Raw genomic sequence first — 18533 nt, forward strand, 5'->3', positions numbered from 1 at the left:
TTATATGAGACAAGATGAGTTTAGAGAAACATTTTTGCATAAAATTTTGAGCCATATAAAATTAATTATTTTTCCACTTCCAGAGGTATTTTCAAAAATTCACTTCTGCTAAGAAACAAACTTGTTCAGCGTAGCAGTTTGTCCAACTGTCTGAGAAGTGCTCTCCAAACTGGAAATTAATTGGCTTTCACTGAAATTTGAACAGGTAATAAGCAATGAACTGCAGATTAAAGGCTTTGCATGTCATGAATTCTGCTTTTTGCTGCCTGTGCCACACATCTGTACAGTTCAATTCTTCCTGGAAACGCCTTACTACTCAGTGTGGTGTATTTAATTTCATGGGGTTTTTTGAATTTCACTTTACTGGAAATTGGAAAAAAAAAAGAACAAAAGGTTTCTTTTAAAAATATCAGTAATTGCCAACACTAATAGTGTTTTCCAGTTTCATAATTTTTCATAATCATTCTGCAGCATGATTAAAGTAGGTTAAATATTAAGGTCAGCTCCCACAGGAGATGGGGTCTTAGCCAGCAGAATGCTGCGCATTCCTGCAAGAGGTTGGGCACATGGGACTTCCCCTGCAAATGGTAGGATATGAGGACATTTAGTGTTGTGTAGAATTACTGCCTGAGTCTTCAGTAGACAGAGAGAGGAAGGTCTTATCACAAAAGATTGAAAGTGATGTGGGTGAAATTTGGGTGAAATTTTTTTTCAGCAAGAAATGTGGATTTAAACTAAATTCATCAGCTTCTGATTAGCTAATGTCCTGCCAGAAAATAAACAATAATCAAGAAGTTTTTTAATGTGTTTTGGTTACAGCCTTGCAAAAAGAAGTAGCTATTACCTTTTTCAGTTTGGAATTGTAGTTTGGCATTTCTCCACTTAAATTTAGATTAATATTCTAAAAATTAAAGCTTTAATTTTGAATTTCATAAACTTCTGAGACTGTCACCAAGTGATTCTGTTGAAAAATTTCAGAGAAAGTACATTTTGAAAGAAAGAATACAGATTTGCCTTAACATTTCTTTCATAGCATCATTGGATCATGGAGACTGGAGGGCACCTCAGGATGTTTCTACCAACTTTTTGCTCAGGGCAGGCTCAGCTCTGAGATCACATTGCCCAGGCCTTTACCCATTTGGGTCTTAAGCTTCCCCAAGCACACAAACTTCACAGTGTTGCTTGGCTGCCCTCAGGGTGAAAAAGCTTTTCCTTACACCGTGTCCAAACTCCTCTTGCTTCAGCATATGCCCACTAGATCCTGTTCTCCTTCCATACCCTGGTGTGGAGCACAAGTCCATTATCTGGGCACCCTCCTGGTGGGGACGCTGTTAGGCATCTCCAGAACCACAGTAACTATTTGTGTGAATCTGCCAAGAAAATCTGGATGAATTTGTTATTTCCCACCATTCATGATTTTCTTTGTGCTTCAGCCTATCTCTAGGAAGGTGGGATCATAAAATTTCTTTCTTTTGTTTTGTCCACTTTGCTTATGGGCTGTTGGGACTGGACTGATTTTAGTCTGCTGAGAGGAGGACCTCAGACTTCAACCTTAGCATGTTATTTATAATAATTGTTGTAGTCTCCAGTAGCTGAAAACAACTTGTATGAAAGAATTATCACCATCTCGTGGTGAGGACTTATTTAAGTACAAGGCAAGACTAACAGGAACTCTTAGAGGAAATATTTTTTACTATGACAGGAGATGGCTTGTCAGAGCTGGGCTTAGTGCATTGAATTTCAGTGCATCTGCCTTGTCAGAATAATTTACCATTTGTATGCTGGTGTTATTTTAAATGTGCTGACCTCAAAAATATTGATGAGGCAAAACCCCCTGTAAAACATACCTGCCTTTTAACCTTTTTATGGTCCTGCCAACTGGAAAGTTAAACAATGACAAAATGGACTGTGAATCTGCGTGCTGGCTGCTTTCTCTCCTGGTGTTATGAGAGGTTTTTGCTGAATGGGGCAGATATGAAGCAGAATGGCTTTCTGTGCAGTATGTGGTCAGGCTTTAGCATTCAAGGTAATAGAATAACTGTAATCATATAAGCTCCATAAAACTTACAGCTTAAGAATTTTCTTTATGTGATTTTGAGGACTGTTATTAAATGGCCAGTGGTTTGTGGGCCCCACACTGCAAAGCTCTTATTAGTCATGTTTTTGGGCTGTCATGGCTGCTCATGAGGAGAGTCAGTTAGGGGCTATCTAACTAGGAGTCCAGTCCAATGGTTTGGCATTTCTTGTGTTATCTCAGACATAGGGAAAATCTGCCAGCTATTACGTAGGGAACTTTCACGAGAAGGAAGTGTAGCTGTACATCTATATCTTTGATATTTTACAGTTAACAAGTGTAAAGTCTGTGTCTATTTCTTGTTAGTATGCAGTAACAGTACAAAGATAAAACAGTGCATCCCTCCTCCCTTATTATGTGTGGCAATGCTGGAACCTTGCAAAATAAATTGTCAGTATAAATAGGCAATACTTCTCAACATCCAGAGGCTGAGCTGGATGGAGCCTGTTTCTGACCTTTCCTTGGAAGATACCAGAGCCCTTGCCCTCAGCTCTGTGTTACTGAAATAAAGGCTACTCTGGTCTGAAAATGGATTGTCAAGTAACCATGGTGGTAAGTGATAAAGACATTTGAATTAATTCGAGTTATAGTAAATATATCTGGTTTTCTTCCTATATTAAACTAGTGCTAAACATCTTACTTTATTTTATCCAAGTATAATGGGTCAGCTTGCTTCATGCATTAAGCATGCAGTGTCACATATCCAATTGATCCTCACAGCTTTCTAAAAAAAGGATAATGCGAGCACTGTAATCTGTCTGGCTTCCATTTTTTTATAAAACCTTTTTTTCACAGAGAAAAGTAAACTAGATTAATGGTGGAAACAACCTTTACCCACTCTTTAAAAAAATTGCCTAGTTATTTCTCTTCTTTGTTTGATTGCTGAGCATTTTTCATATGGTTGGGTTCTTCTGCTGGTTACCAAAACCATTCTTTTTTTTTCTCCAAAAATTCAAGTTTATTATGTGTGTCTGCAGTCAATATTACAGCAGAAAAGGTGAATTTGGTAATTTTTATCATGTGTGTGGCCACTACCTTGGTTGTAATGCCTGAAATTTAGGAACCATTCTAAGAGAAGAGAATGGAGAGGAAAAGAAAGCAAAGTAATCAGAAATGATATTTCTCTAGCTAAATGTATGAAGATATTGAGTCAAGATGTAGTTTTCTTGATAGGTACTATTGAAGGACAGGGGCATGAGCTCTGTAGAAATTCCAAATGTGATGGTTCATTTGAGTTGTTACATTTTTTTGCCAACATTACCTTTATGCATGAGTGCTAATGAATGATCCTGTTACCAAAGGCAGAAAGACATCTATCACCAAATCAGAGTTTTCCAGGAACTTATAGGTTAGATAAAAAGATCTCTGCTGCAATACAGTGCTACCTGGTGAAGAGAATGCTGTGAATCAAACAGTAATGACATGAGAAAGGGTTTGTTTCAGATCTTGTCATGTCCTCCTTCTTTAAAACTGAGAGTTTCCCTCAAATAACAGCTGTGTAGAATATGAGTTCTCTGTCCCACGGTACAGTTGTGTAGAGCTTTGAGTTTCTTATTAAGCTATCAGTCTGCAAGCATATTCCTCATCTTTGTTTTGGTGCATTCTAGGAGCAGCTCTGTTGTCAGTGAATTTACTCAACTTTGAAGCTGATATAAGAGTGTGTCTGTGCTTTTAATTTCACTGAGTTTACCTGTGGTCCTCAGCTTTTATAAGACCTATCCTGAATAAAGTTTGAAGTACTATTTTGACTCTTCTAGAATTAAATAAGTTAAAAATAATGAGTTTCTTGGCAGTTTCAGTACAGTTCTTCAGGAGAGTGCAGTCAATAAAGCACTGTGGCCAAAATATCTGAACTGCCACCCAAGATGTGAAAGATTACAGCCTGGGACAGCTTTATTGTTGCTATGAAATTGAATGCATGCATAAAAATAAAGAGAACAATAGGGGGCAAGTGTTTACTGGGCATTAGAGAGATGTTTATTATACCTTCTACAGAATAAGCAGAAAGCTCAAATTATCTCCAGATTTTAAAGGCATTGTAAAATAATTAAACACAAATACTAAGAATCTTACTGGAACTACAAATCCTGAAAATGTTCCTCTGAGGATTTTTATTTCATTCCTTACATATCTTACTAGGCTGCAGCACCACAGCCCTGGGTTTGGCCACCCTGAGAATTAAAGTGGAATAAATTTGTCCTGATTCTTGTTTATAGCTTGTAGCTTCCTGTTGGAAGGCAGGGAACGAGGACTGAGAAGGGACATGGCAAGCCAGCTGCAAGATTTATCACTCTGTCTTTTTGCTTTCACTCGGAGTGAGAAAAACTGTTCCATGTAGAGATATGAGAAGCTCTTGGAGGCTGTTCTTGCTTCTTGAACAAGCTTCCCAGGTGGCATCCCTGGGATCGCAGCAGATGGTGGAGAGGTGGCAGACAAGCTGATAGCTCATGGGCTAAACATCCTCTAAAGCATCTCTAAAGTATCTTTGCTTTAGGAGATGCAAGGTAAGGCATGCCACAGAGGAAGCCATGGCTCCTGGCCAATTTGTTGCCCTCCAGATAGAAATATGAGATTTACATGAAACCACATTTTATACCACATGCCTCAGATTTTAAGGCTGGGAAAGACCTTGCCATAATAATTCAGGCATATTAGCCGTGTCAAATAAGTATGATTTAAAACACCCCTGGCACAAGCCCATTTAGGAGGTTAAAGCAATAGCAGCCAAGCCAAAATAAATGTGAGGAAAGAAGCAAGAGAGGGAAAGGAAGTATGCAGACAGGGCAGTAGCAGGTGTGAGGTCTCTGCTTTTGGTGGTAATAGTCAGGTCAGCCTTACTGAGCCTGCATCACCTATGCAGGTGGGTGGAAGAAATAGAATAAATTTTGGTGAAAATTCAGAGAAGGTAGGTTAGATCCCTATAATCAGAAAATGTGAACACCCCATTTAGTACATTGTGTGCAGTTTGTATGGGCAGCATATAGGTGATATAATTCAGTAATGAAAGATCCTGGATGAAACACTGTTTAGGGACTCCGTGTGACTGAAAATCGAGACTGGCTTTTCTCACAGAAAAGGTTGTAAATTTGCTGTGTCCCATTGGTTTTTACCTTCCATCTACATGAAGACTTTTATATGATATGATGACTCATTTAATATAAATATATTTTCCCAAAGCAGAAAATACACTTGGAAACCACTTTGGCAAACATTGTTTGGAAATAATCAAAACTAATGGCAGGATTCCAGTTTACCTTTGTTTGACATTCTATCAGTGTTGTGGTTTAACCCCAGCCAGCTGGCAAGCCTCAGGCAGCCACTCGCTCTCTCCCCCACCAGTGGGATTGGGGAGGGAATGGGAAGGGTAAAAATGAGAGAATTTCAGGGTTGAGATAAGGACAGTTTAATAGGGAAATCAAAAGCCACACACAAAGGCAAAGCAAAACAGGGAATTAACTCAGTGCTTCCCATGGGCAAGCAGGTGTTCAGCTGTCTCCAGGAGAGCAGGGCCCCATCACACATAATGGTCACTTGGGAAGACAAACACCAACATTCCGAACATTCCGCCCCTTCCTCCTTCTTTCCCCCACTTTGTACACTGAGCATGATGCCATTTGGTCTGGAACATCCCTTTGGTCAGTCTGGGTCACCTGTCCCAGCTGTGTCTCCTCCCAAGCTCCCATGCACCCCCAGCCTCCTCACCAGTGTGGGTGGCTGCAGGAAAAGCAGCAAAGGCCTCGGCTCTGTAAGCCCTGCTCAGCAACAACAATAACAGCTCTGTATTATCAACCCTGTGTTCAGTACGAACCCAAAACACAGCCCCACGCCAGCCACTGGGGAGAAAATTAACTCTACCCCAGCTGAAACCAGCACAGTCCATTAACTAAAATATTACACAGATTACATTTTACTTTGTAGGTGACACTCAAAAACTTCTGCTTTTTTTTCTGCAGGAGGAATTATGTCTTGGGTTAGGAAAAAAAAAAAAAAAGAACATCAATAAAGCTGTTGTTTTGAGTGTGTGGCTGGATAATGGTGTCTTTCCCTTACGGGGCCTCAACCTGAGACCATAGGATATGGATGTTTCATGCTGGGTAACCAACACTGCTGAACACAGATATATAGGTATATTTTGTAAATGGTGATAGAGCTGCACAAATATGCTTAGAGAGCTTGTCCAAAAGACTGATTTCCAAACTCAACTTCCATCTATTTTCCAACATTTATTAAGATACAGTAGGCAAGGCAGTTTTGGGTAAGTAGAGTTTTACTTGCTAGGGAAGGTCATTAACCTACTTTGGGCTTGTCAAATCAAGGCTCTGGTAAGCCATCCCTGGCAGAGATAAAGTTCATTCCTTACTCCTTGAATGGTGTACCCAGCCAAGAATATTTTTATTATAAAATGGAATGTTTATCTCCAAATAAAGAAGAAAAGTAGATTTTTAGTTCAAATTAGAATTGTAAATATTTACAATAAACTTAGTTGATACATGGTGGTTTAGCATCCGCAGCTTGTTGGTAATTTCTTCTGTGGAAAACAGGACATGAAAATGAAATTTCAATTCCTATTTTGACAGAGAAACTCATATGCCAGCTCAGTAGCCTCTTTAATGGAATTGTGTTTCCAAGGGTAATTAGTACTGGATGCATCTTAGTGTGGTATGAACATCCAGTAAGGAATAATTATACAGAGATACACACCTAAGGAAATCTCTTCAGATATCACAGATGATGGAGCGCGTCAGTCAGTGTTACTTATCAGTGATCTTTGCTTACACAAGTGTGAATAATATTTTAAGTATCCACTTAATGTTCCACCTCCTTCTGGATCTAATGAACTTAGTGGGCCTACTGACCTCTACTTTGACAATCCTAAAGTTTTAACTTTGTCTTGGATGATGTGTTGCTGAAAAAAAAAATCTTTTATCAAGCTAAACAAGTGTCCCTTGAATTTTATTAGCAATAATTTAGAAGCCTGCGTTTGAAAATCCCAGCCTGCTTGTAAAGTTTTAAGGGGAAGAACTATATCACCATTTCTGCATAGGTGGGGTGTGAAAACTATTCTGATTGTCCAAAGATATACATCATTAAAGTTTTATTTTATAAAACAAAAATCAGAGAATGTCCTTTCAAGAAATTAACTCAGTCTTTTCTGTGGATCAGGTGGGCTTTCAAAGCAGCTCCCCTTTCCTGCCAGGGCAATGTATTACTTTTATTTGGACTGAACTTTAATCAGCTTTCTAATGTCCCTCCTGCAATTTCAACTCTTGATCTCGTGATTATTTCCTCTGCCAGAAATCTTGTAAACCTTCAAAAAGTCTCCAGCTGCTTGTTTGCATCAGGACTCACAGGAAAGAAATAGTCCAAATTATCTGAAGGCGTTAATCCAAAGTATATTAGCTAAACTGGATTAAATATGCCTTCTTTTGGAAGGTAATTCAGTAAAATGGCATTAAAGACAGTTCTGCTGTGAATGAGGGTGTTCACACAGTGGTCTAATGCAGTTTAAATTATGCCCTTTGAAAATTGAATTTGGATCAAGTTCCTTACGTGTCTCTGTGGACACAATCCCTACCACAGCCATACCACACACGGTGGGGAAGTGGTTTGCAGTGCACTGGAGTCCCCTGCCCACCCCTGCATATTCCATAGCTGATATCACTTGGCTCAAGTGGGAGCTAATATAACCTGGAGTATGATCTGCTTATTGTCAGTACATAAAGCCATGCTGCCATCACTGCCATCACCATTACTGCAGCAGTATGCAGAGTCTCAGGTGGAAATCAGAGCCCTATTATACTAGATATTAAGTGAAAAAAATAAAATAGCTGGCTTCTGTACAGGGAGCAGAGCCTAAAGAGCTGCTGGCAGAGCTGTGCAGGCTGTGAGCTGCGCTGCCCTTGGGTCTCCCAGGGTTAAGCCTGGTGCTTTGCCTGAGGAGAATGGTGATCCAGAGTGTCTGCATGAGAGAACCAGGCCTCTGACTTGCCTGGAAAGGTAAAATATGTGAATTTCTGTGCTAGATTACAGAGCCAAATCAGTATCAGCTGGCATGAACAGCTGTGTTTGGAGCAATGCTAGCCACTCAGGCCGAAGGATTTTGCTTACACAAATGTACTCACAAGAAAGCCACAGTATTTTTGTCATATTGCAGCCTACATGTGGTTAAACTATCCTTCTCTTGCCAATTAAATACTCTGGGAATGATCTGATGCTTATTGCCTTTTTGACCCCCTTCAAAATTCAATCCAGTCTGATAGGGCTTGTAAATGATGCTCTAGCCTGCCATGCATTGTTTTCTTCTACCTGGGGAAAAACAGAGAACCCCATGAAGCTGTGAGAAATAATTCATTATTTTTCATACATTTTGCCAGTCACAGGCCAAAAATATAAGGAAAATGCAGGTTATTCCATTTGTATGCAATCTCATAGGTTATAACTGTCAAACTACAATATAGTTCCAAGATTTTGAAAAGGCCAGGTGCCTCCAACAATGTGTTTTCTTTAAGAAAGTGTCGGCTGTGTGCTTGGTTGGGTCAAGAAGTGGTTTGTATTACACTGTCAGTTTTGTAAAAAGAACAGCTGATTCTGGAGGAGCATTTAGTGGCAAAAGGTGTAATGGCTCTGTCTGTCAGTTCAGAAAACAGCTTTTAGAAAATATATTTTCACCAGGGCATGAGTCAGTGAGACCAGATAGATGACCACAGTGGATGAAGCCTCTTCTGTATTTCAAACTGGACTAATGAGCTTGACCACAGGGGTAAAGCTTTCAGTATGTTTGACCACCATTTACAATTTCAGTTGCTGCACATAGAGTACAAAATTTCTCTTAAAATAATTTTATAGTGAGACTAAGATGTATAGAAGATCTTGATTCAGCATGGGCAACTTCATAAAAGTGTTAGTGATGCATATTGAAATATGTGTGTGTGTATGTGCATGGGTATCAGTCTTTCTTCCCTGACTCCTTTGGGTAAAATGATGTAATTACTTTTGTAAGTTTTGAGTCGGATAATATAAACTGATACCAGTATAACAGAGCTAAATCCTTAGAAGGATTTAGAATTATTGGTCTTGAGTGATGCACTTCAGCAAAGTAAGGAGAGCTACTGTCAGCACAGATTGCTTTTATACATATATTAAGTCCCAATTTGTCTGCCAAAGCAAACAAAATTGTTCTATCCATCTCTCCTTTGAGTTGGTACTCCTGCTGACCTGCTCTGTTTAAAGTGCTCTGTTTTGCAGAGGGGAAACCACGGGGCAGCATGATTAATATTGATGTTATCCCTGGGCAGTGCAGGATGCACAAATGTTGGGACAAACCAGCTGCAACAAAGACTTGAATGTTGCATTATCTCTCAAAATAAAATATTTTGCAAAACAGAAGTACTGAATGTGTCTGCTCCAGAAAAGCTTAGCTTTTTAATCAGACTCTATACAAACTTCAGCATTCTTATCTGATAATTCTATACTAATAAAAACAGTCTTCACCATTTCCCCTGCTTAGTGGTTAATGCAGCTGGAATTTGTATGATTGTCTCCATCTCATCACAAACAGCAATATTTCCATTGGTCAACAGTTTTTCAGCTTTTAGACTGGCTTATATTTTAAGAGGTGACAAAAATTTTGAACAGCTAGTGCAAGGCTTCCTACACCTCAGCAGAGTCACCTGAGCGTTTATCACTAATTAACTCTGCACAAGTATTCATTTTCTAATCAGTGACCTATGCATGAGATACAATTCTCTGTGAACCTGCCATAATTTTAAAACAGAAATTGCCATATAGCTCATTGGTTTGGCTCCTCATTGGAGCTTTCTTGCAGGCTGAATTGTTTCAACAGATAAAATGGTGACAGAGGCCTGATTGTGACCCTACTTAATGAAGACTCTAAACTTGGAGCAGCTTTGTGGTCAATGGTGGTAAAATAGTATTAAGGAGCGAAGAACAAGAATTATAAAACAATCGGGATCAATGATGTCGAAACTGAGAGCCTACATAAATAATAACCTGAAAAATATTTTTATTTGTTCTTGTTGATGAGTTTGAGGTTGTTTTAGCTTACTATTGTTGTTTTTCCCACAGAGCTGCTCAGAAATTGAACCTGTCTTCCAAAAAGAAGAAGCACAGGCCCTCCGCATCATCTGTTCATGACTCTCCTCTCTTCTCTACCTGCTTCAGCAGTATCCTTCAGACTTCCCCACCCCCCGCACCACCATGTTTGTTGAGGGCAGTCAGCAAAGTGAAAGACACTCCTGGTTTGGGCAAGGTAGGCCTCGCAAATATCACTAAAATACTGCTTTTCTTTGGGAGAAGATTTTATTCTTGTGCAAAACATTAAGGGAGTTGAAAAACCATGTCCTATCTCAGTTGGCTTTGCTGTAGCTGGTTCCTGAACACCTTCAAAAAGGCTTAACAACTTGAGATAACAAATGCAACTTAATTTCTAGTAAAGCTAAAGTTGACTTAACACAGACAGGCCTAATTGTGCAGCAGTAATACATTCAGTGCCCAGCTACGCTATTCACCTGGACTGGGACCACAGTGCTCCTAGATGGAGCTAATGTCCATTCTGGCAGTAGGTAAATCCATTCTGGGTTTTGGGAGCAGTTGTCTCTGTGGCTGTGTATAAACAGCATAGGGGTTGCTTGCTATGGCATATTTTGTGTTCCTGATCCCTTTGCTTTCCAGACTGGTGTCTTGTCTGGACACACGGTAATTTGCTTCTGGCTCATGTTTGCTGGCTTTCTTCCAGTACATTTACCTGAACAAAACCCATGCTGATAATAATAAATTGCTCCATTTTCCTTCTGTCATATTTTTTCCTCCCATTCTGCATAATCATACCCTCTTAAAATGTTGTTTAGCTGCACACTTACGTTGAGGTGATGGAGGAGGTGGGTATATAGTTTGCTGTTGCTTTGTAGTTTGTCTGAGTGGCCCTTCCCTTTTTTCTAACAAGTAACAAGTGGAGAGCCTGGCATATTACATCTGGGAATACGCACATGCAGTTGCTGAGAAAAGCAGTTTGCTTTAATCAAGGTACTTTCTCATGCAAGCATCTGTGTGCATGGCTTTTCCATATTGCTTGACTGCTAAGCAGTGACAATGAATTTTGTGAAAGTTTTTGTTTAGAAGAGAAATTTTAATGTATGATCTAGGACTGCTGAGCATAGGATGGGCTTCAGAACTTTCACTGCTGATTTTGGAAACTCACTTTCTTATACTGTGCAGTTCCAAGGGTTTCCTTTCAAAGAACAATCATCTTACTTTCATGGCTGGTTTAATGCCTGTTTGAAAAGAGATTCTTCTACACGGGGCTTCCTTCCTTTCCTCTGGCCTGGTAAGTGGGTGGGAAGAAATGTAGGAATATGTCATGATCTTATAAAATTTTAATAGGGATGTGTGTTCTGACTTTAGTAGGGGAAAGAGGAATAAACTTGAACCTGTTTCTTGTTACAAGAAGTTGCTACAGAAGAGATTAACAATAGAAGCCAACCTCTCAGGAGTCTTACTTTTCTGTGCGTGGGATGGGCTACATCTAAATAAAAATTCCATTGAGGAATAATCAAGGGTGTGTTCTTGGAAACAGGGGCTTATCTCCCATCTTGGTCTGCATCAGCACTTTTCCTGATTATTACTTTCACATGTCCCAAGGAAAGGGTCTACACACAGTGACACAAACATAGCTCTGTCGTAACATTCCAAGCTGATAGAACCTTTCTTGTTCCTCTTGCCTCTGGTTTCCAGTGGAGAGGGCTTGGGAAGCAGTTTTGCAATATTCCCAAACAGACCTGTGATTTGGTTCTTCAAAATGTACAAGAACAGGCTCCAGGCTTTCCAGCTATGTAAGTAAAGCTGAAATTTTGCAGCCCACATGTTGAAGGAGGAATTTCTTTTCATTTCAGACTTACTGTCCCAAAACTATCAAGGTATATATGTAGCTAAGAGGTTTTAGCACATTGACACACATTTCTTCAAAGCAGTAAATCAAATTATTTCATATAGTCATACTAGAGAAAATAATTTTTTTCTGCATTTCCATTAGCAAAAATATGTCTAACCTGCAGTTTCTTGAAGCCAGTTTGATTTTTCACCTTTTTGGTTTCTTTTAAGAATCACCTTATAATTATGACCTGAAGCTTGTATACTTCCATCAAAGTTTCCCATCAGTTTACCTCTGTAGCACAATTTTCATTTTAATATGTCAGAAATAGGCGCGAGGCACAATAAGTAAATAACTTCAGGATAACAATGTAATTTATCTGTCAGACTGGGAGAACTTTAGATGAGGTAATGGAATTTCCAGCTTATTTGCTTCTGATTTTCCTCATTTATGTGTTCTGTTCGGTGAGGTTGGGATATATTTTGATAGGAGTTTGTTAAAAACCAGTTATTTTTCTCAGTATTTTTTCTCATATCATGTTTTCTATAAGGGTATAAATTTATAAAATGTGAACCCATGTGGAGGAAGTGGGTTCAGGGAAGCTAAATGTTGTTTTCAATATTTTAGGGTTTTTTCCCTGTATTTAAGTAGCATTTTATGAGCAATCTCAGTGTAATAAAGCTATTTCACTTCAGGTTTGAGTGGGCTGGGTGATTTCTAATGTGGCAATTTGTTACTGGAAATTCTGGTTCACCAGAGCTGGAAGGATGGCTGTTGCCAGGGATTGTGTATTTCTGAGACTCCAGGGGACAGCTGCACACGGGCTGCCTGGAAGGCAGGCTCACTCCTGCAGGGCTATGAGCCCTGGCACTCACGTTGGGTGTGACTGGCTTGGTGTCAGCTTGAGGGCTGTCAGTTTTCCAGGGGAGGTGGGTATCCAAGATGTGAAGGATGTTGGGTACATCAAAGCTTAGACTTTCATGGTAAATTTAATTTCACAGTTTTCTAAAGTGAATTTGCAAGCAAACAGTTGCTATTTTATATTTTCCCTTCTACTAGAAATTTCAAAGATTCTACTTCTCATTGCAAAATTAATTACAATGATTTATTTAAAATTATAGAATTTCTTACCTGTCATGTGTAGGCATATAATTATTTTTAAAGTTAAAAGAGGAAGATCTGCCTATCACCAATTTATTTAAAAGTTAATTAGTAGTTCAGTTAGGATGGATATGGGTACAACCCCCACTGAAGCATCTAAACTGACAGGGTTAGAGAGTATATATTCAGGTTGCATGCTTCATGCCTTTTCTTACAAAATGCCTTGCAAATCAAAATTGTGCTAGCCTGGACTTTGAAAGAAGTATTATTTGAAATCTGAAGTTCAGCTTCACAGAAGCCAGAAGATGATATTAATAATGAAATGGTGGGACAGCATGATCAGCATTTCACCTTGATGTTAGATACTCCACTGAGCCTAGCAGAAGTACCACATTGTCAAAGTGAAACAAGTAAAGCATCAGATTCTTTGTTGCACTCATTTCCAAATGGCTCTTCCTGATGCTAAATAAAAAGGTGTGACCCTGTTGTAAATATATTAACAGGAGTGCTTTTATGGGTCATAATTTATCTCTTTACTTTGGATTTAGATTTGCTGGTAGAGGGAGATGATCTTGAGTGGGAGTGTGGTGTCCCCAGTCAGTTCTTGAGAGTTTTCCTTTGGGTTGAGTGACAATCCTGCTCCATAAACTGCAACAGCTTGAGCATCATTTCTTCTCTCTCTGCTGTCTTTGGATCATCATATTCTAAGTAACAGATTGCTTTTACTGAGTTTATCCAGAGAGAGAGTGCTACTGTTCTGGATGGCTGTACATGATGTTTCTCCAAATCTCACAGTTTTCTGAAAGACATTCCTTAAGTCTGTTGTGTTCTTCCTAACAACAAGGCAGTAACAGAGCAGAAAGGTGTTCTATGCAGAAATAAGGAATTATTCTATGCCTGCACTAAACTTAACTAGTGTAAGGCCATTCTAGCAAGCTTTGCTTAGATTTGCTCCCCAGTCGACTTCCCTCAGTCCTCCCCGTACACCTCCTCTTCCATTTTCTGTCAAACAAAATCAAAAGTAAAAAAATATTTTTTGATGAAAATCTGAAATGTTCTTTCTGTGAAAGATGTTGTTTTGCTGAATCCCACATTTGACATGAAAAACAGCTGAAATGAAAAATTTTCTGCCAGCCTGAATAAATAGGTTGTTTTCAGGTGGCAGGGGTCTAGGATAAATGGATGTGGTCTCTGTGCTTTCTTTCATTTATTATTTTTCTGTGTGTAGTCTTATAAACCTCTGTCACTGAGAGGTATTTGTTAAGTTTGGGCAGTTTACTGTTAGTTTACTTTTCCTTATAGATATAGATATATATTGCTGTGTACTTCTGTTACTTGGTACTTCTTAATCTCAAAATAAAATAGCAATGCTTGGGCACTAAAATCATCCCTATGCACAAGGTTTCTACCAGGGAGAAGCAAGTCACACTGAACTTTCTTCAAGTCTTTTTGACCTATTAAAAGAACAACTGTAATTTGTGATTCTGTTTTGCTTTCTATTTTTATGGCACAGCAGCACTCTTGTTTGCAGGTCCTAGACCTGTTTTGCTAAATTATGCATAAATTCAGATTAAAAGAACCCTGTTTCTGTCCAGAGCAGCTATGATCTCACTGTAGGAAAGAGGAGCAGACCGAGAGATGGGAAGCAAGAAGAAACAATGAGGTATTATTGGTCATCTTCATAGTGATGTCCTCAACCCATCATCAGTGTAATATTAGATACCCCTTCTCAAGCTGGTGTAGAAGAGGAGATTATTAAAGAGTAAATAATGGATTATTTATCTGTTATTTACCAGGAGCTGCAGGTAGCTGAGGAGCTCTTTCCAAGTGTGTAGGACAGGGTAGGAAGTGGCAGAGAGAGGAACTTTTGAGAGTCTAGTGAGTGAATGAGAGGTGTGGTAGCTGGTAGCTCATCAGTCCTGGGGCTGAGCATGGAATGTGGCTGGGAGGGGCCTTCAGAGGGAGCCAAGACAAAGTCAAGCGGCAGGAGTGGCAGCAGGATGCTGGCAGTGTGGTAGATACTCCTTGGTCATACACCTTTCTCCCAAGGATCTGTGTCATGTAGTAAAGAAAATTCAGCTAAAAATAATTTTTCAGTGCCTGGCTGAAGAATCTAATCTTTCATCACAACACAGTATTTGATTGAAATAATCCCACAATCTACTATACACTTTACACAAGTCTGCAGTTTACTTTTTTTCTTGCATTGATTTACATAAAATGATATATGGAAGCATCAGAAACCTTTTGTATGACCTGAAAGTGCATCTACCAAACCAACACAGTATTTGTCAGAAGTAACAGTGAAGAAAGCTCTAATGCCCAAGCAGTTCAGATTTGTGAGTAGATTCACAGCTGTTTTTCGGCTGGGGCGGAAGCATATGCCAATGCTTTGGGTTCGCAACCTGCTAGTGTTTCAGCTGTCCACTGCCTTAAAATAGTTTTCATTTACTTTTCACTAAATCAGGCAACAATTATTGCATTGTCTTTGACATGCTTTAATCTGAGCTATATAAATAATGAGTAACTATTATATTGGCTATGGCCTGTATGAGTCATGGTGTGAATATTCTTTGTCACAAGATGTTTCCAATAGCCATGTCAACTCTTTGAACTAGTGCAGGGAAGTAAAGAGATGTCCTTGCACTTATGTGATTTGCAAAGTTGATTTGAAGGGAATAAAAATTGTTTCACATCTTGTTTAAGTCCAAAAGGTACAGGAAACCTCTTTTTCTACTATCAGAGTTTTCATTTTAACCTGCTGATTGATGAATATCAGGGCTTTTTTGCAAAATATGTTCGGTATTCCACTGCCAGCCATCTTTAAGGTTTTTCCAGAAAGAATGAGAAGAGGTTCTCTTTCCTTTGCAAAGCAGAGATTCTTCCTTTGTAAAACTTCATGCTTCAGGTGCATAGGCGTAAAAGTTAACAAATAGATGAAAAAAGTGATTTTAAACCCTCTATCACAGAAAATAATTTTTAAGGTGAGAGCTGGGTTTTTTTCTCCAAAAGTTGCCATGGCTACTGAAAGGTGGGAGGATGACCCCTTGAGGCATTTAAAGGAGACATATGTGTTCATCTTTGTTGTCAACATGATTGTTGTACAAATTAGTTAGTTCCACTTGGAATGAAATCCAGGTGGCCTTTTGCCCTCCAGTCAGATTTGCTCAGAACTGTGTTTTTCCTCACGAAACGTACTGTTTGGACCTGGTGGAAGCTTTCTTGCTCTTTGCATACATTCCTGCTGGACAGGATTTTCTAGGAGGAGTTTTAAGCTCAAGCTGCTTTAAGTAAAAGGTGAAATTATTAGAATCTGGAAGAATTGCTGTTAATGAAAATCTCTTACCTTTGTCAATCATGTTTTTTATGAACACTTAGTTTGTCTTTCTCTAACGTAAAGCTGTTTCTGGATGTGGAAGTACCAACCCAGGCATGCCAGAAGCCTGTCAGATTGCATTTCAGTTAACTTGGAGGTTTAAAGTACTTTATTATGTATTTTAATGTGTATTTTAAAGTCGTTTATATGCCGTCATGTTTTCCATGATTTAAAGAACAGCTGTAACTGCTGTTTCTTCTCTTTGTGAAGCTTCACAAAGCTGCTACTTCAAGGGAATCAGGAACACTGGAAGTGCTCCAGTAATGTAGGCACCTATCTTTCTCTTAATTCCTTTGTCTCTGCTGATTTTCCATTTTAAAAAAAGCTACTTTTCAAACTAGCATACATCTTCCTCTTCACTGGTGGGGAGGGTGGTGTGAAAACTGCAGCAGAGAAAATGAGGTTTTCTAGAGAGTAACTTAGTCCTTAAGTGAAACTCTTTGCTTTGGGAAAAAAAAAAAGTCTCTTTCCATATATCACTGAGAAAAACTTGTATCCTAATCTGAGACCAGCTATTGTTGATGGCAAGTATAGACAAGAGACTGTTGCTCATTAAATTCCATTTTTTCCCTCAAAAAATATTGATAATGGTGTTTCTCCCTATAGTGACATCTTCCTAGGTGTATTCAGAAATTGTACTGATGAGCTTGTGAGCACAAGAGGTGACTGGAGGAGATTTCGAGGTGGAATTGGACTGGACAGAAAAAGTATGAAAAAGGCTGTACCTCAACTCACTTTGATGACATTTTTTTATTTCTCTGTTAGAAGAATCAATATTTTCTGTATTTCTTTTACAGTACATTTCACCTGGGAAAAGAGCTACAAAGTCTAGTTTTGTATTGTTTACCTCAGTCTGTTTTGATGAATTTTTATGTAAACATTGCTAAACAAAAGGAGAATTAGCTTGCTCAATTCAGGCTGGTGGTACTAGGTTTTGTATGTTTCTAAGTGACTTTATTTATCCTGTACCCTCTGCATTGTCATATGATTTTATGCCCAGCAATCTATAAGTTTTATGCTAGCTGACTGTTTTCTTGCTTCAAGTCACTTAGTGGCAGGAATGACCATAATTTGTGGGCCCCTACTTGGCTATGGGCCTTATACACAAAGCTCATGTTGGTCAACTAATTTGCCTGTTTTAATGTTGATAACCTAATGAAGCTACAGAAACCATTCACTCTTGCTCACTTAATAAATACACTTTCAAAATATTCTCATATTGTTGAAATAGTATGACAATACACTGGCCACATATTTTTAAGTCTCTGAAACTTTGAAGGACATGCAATTTTAATGAAAATTACTGGATTTTTCTAGGATATAAACCCATTGTTTTTAATACTGATTTCCTGCAAGTTTTTTTGAGATATTGTATTTTCATTTACTTTGCTTTTTAATTTAGGTGGTACTGCTGGTTGATATTTTGGAGCACTTTGATAGTTCTGGTTAATAACTTCCATTTCCTTTTAAAGATTTTCAGTAGTACTTCCCAGAATGTCCCCTTATTCCCTGCCCTTTCCTCTACATCTCACCTCATTAAATCAATTTATAAATTCATGACAAAGAGATTAATATAAATCAGGAAAATCAAGATGACAGAAACTGAACATTTCAAGAGTATTTCTCAGACCATGCTGAAGAAGAAGTTAAAATTCTGGATAATTTGCTAAACCCAGGACCATGGTGAGTTTTCTGACATGTTAGGCAAGTAACAGGCGCTGTACTTTGAGTAGACAGCTGTAGACCTTATTACAATTCTTTCTTCTGTAAAATTTCCTAAAGCTCTTCTCCTCCCAGCCTTTTCCTTTTGTGTTTGACTCCTCTCAGCACGTGTTGGAGAGCAGTGGTGCAGGCGGGATGGTGACACTGCAGGAAGCTCTGCTGTGTAGTGCTGCTGTAACATCTTGGGCTAATGATTTGTCTGAGCCTCTTGGTTCAACTGCAAGGTCATTCTGCTTTCTCTTATTCTAAAGGTCTGGGTCTTACCTCATTTCTCTGGTGCAGTGTAGACTTCAATAGATAACTAGATCAGCTGAGTAAGAGCCAACGTGCACTGCATTTAATGCGGAGAATACCGTTAAAATGTATCTCCTCTT

At 38.9% G+C, this 18533-nt stretch overlaps 1 protein-coding gene across 1 annotated transcript in view; it reads left to right on the plus strand.

The window, feature by feature from the left end:
- The window catches only part of KIF26B (kinesin family member 26B), a 212871-nt gene that overhangs the window by 99759 nt on the left and 94579 nt on the right, over positions 1 to 18533 (plus strand). Inside the window, exon 4 of the mRNA XM_066180297.1 lies at positions 10160 to 10343. Coding sequence (XP_066036394.1) covers positions 10160 to 10343 — 184 coding nt within the window. The remainder of the gene's footprint in view (positions 1 to 10159; positions 10344 to 18533) is intronic.

Source organism: Chamaea fasciata, unplaced genomic scaffold (genome assembly GCF_029207755.1).
Source record: "Chamaea fasciata isolate MVZ Bird 193981 ecotype frontalis unplaced genomic scaffold, bChaFas1.0.hap1 SCAF_3, whole genome shotgun sequence".
NCBI classification, from domain to species: Eukaryota; Metazoa; Chordata; class Aves; order Passeriformes; family Sylviidae; genus Chamaea; species Chamaea fasciata.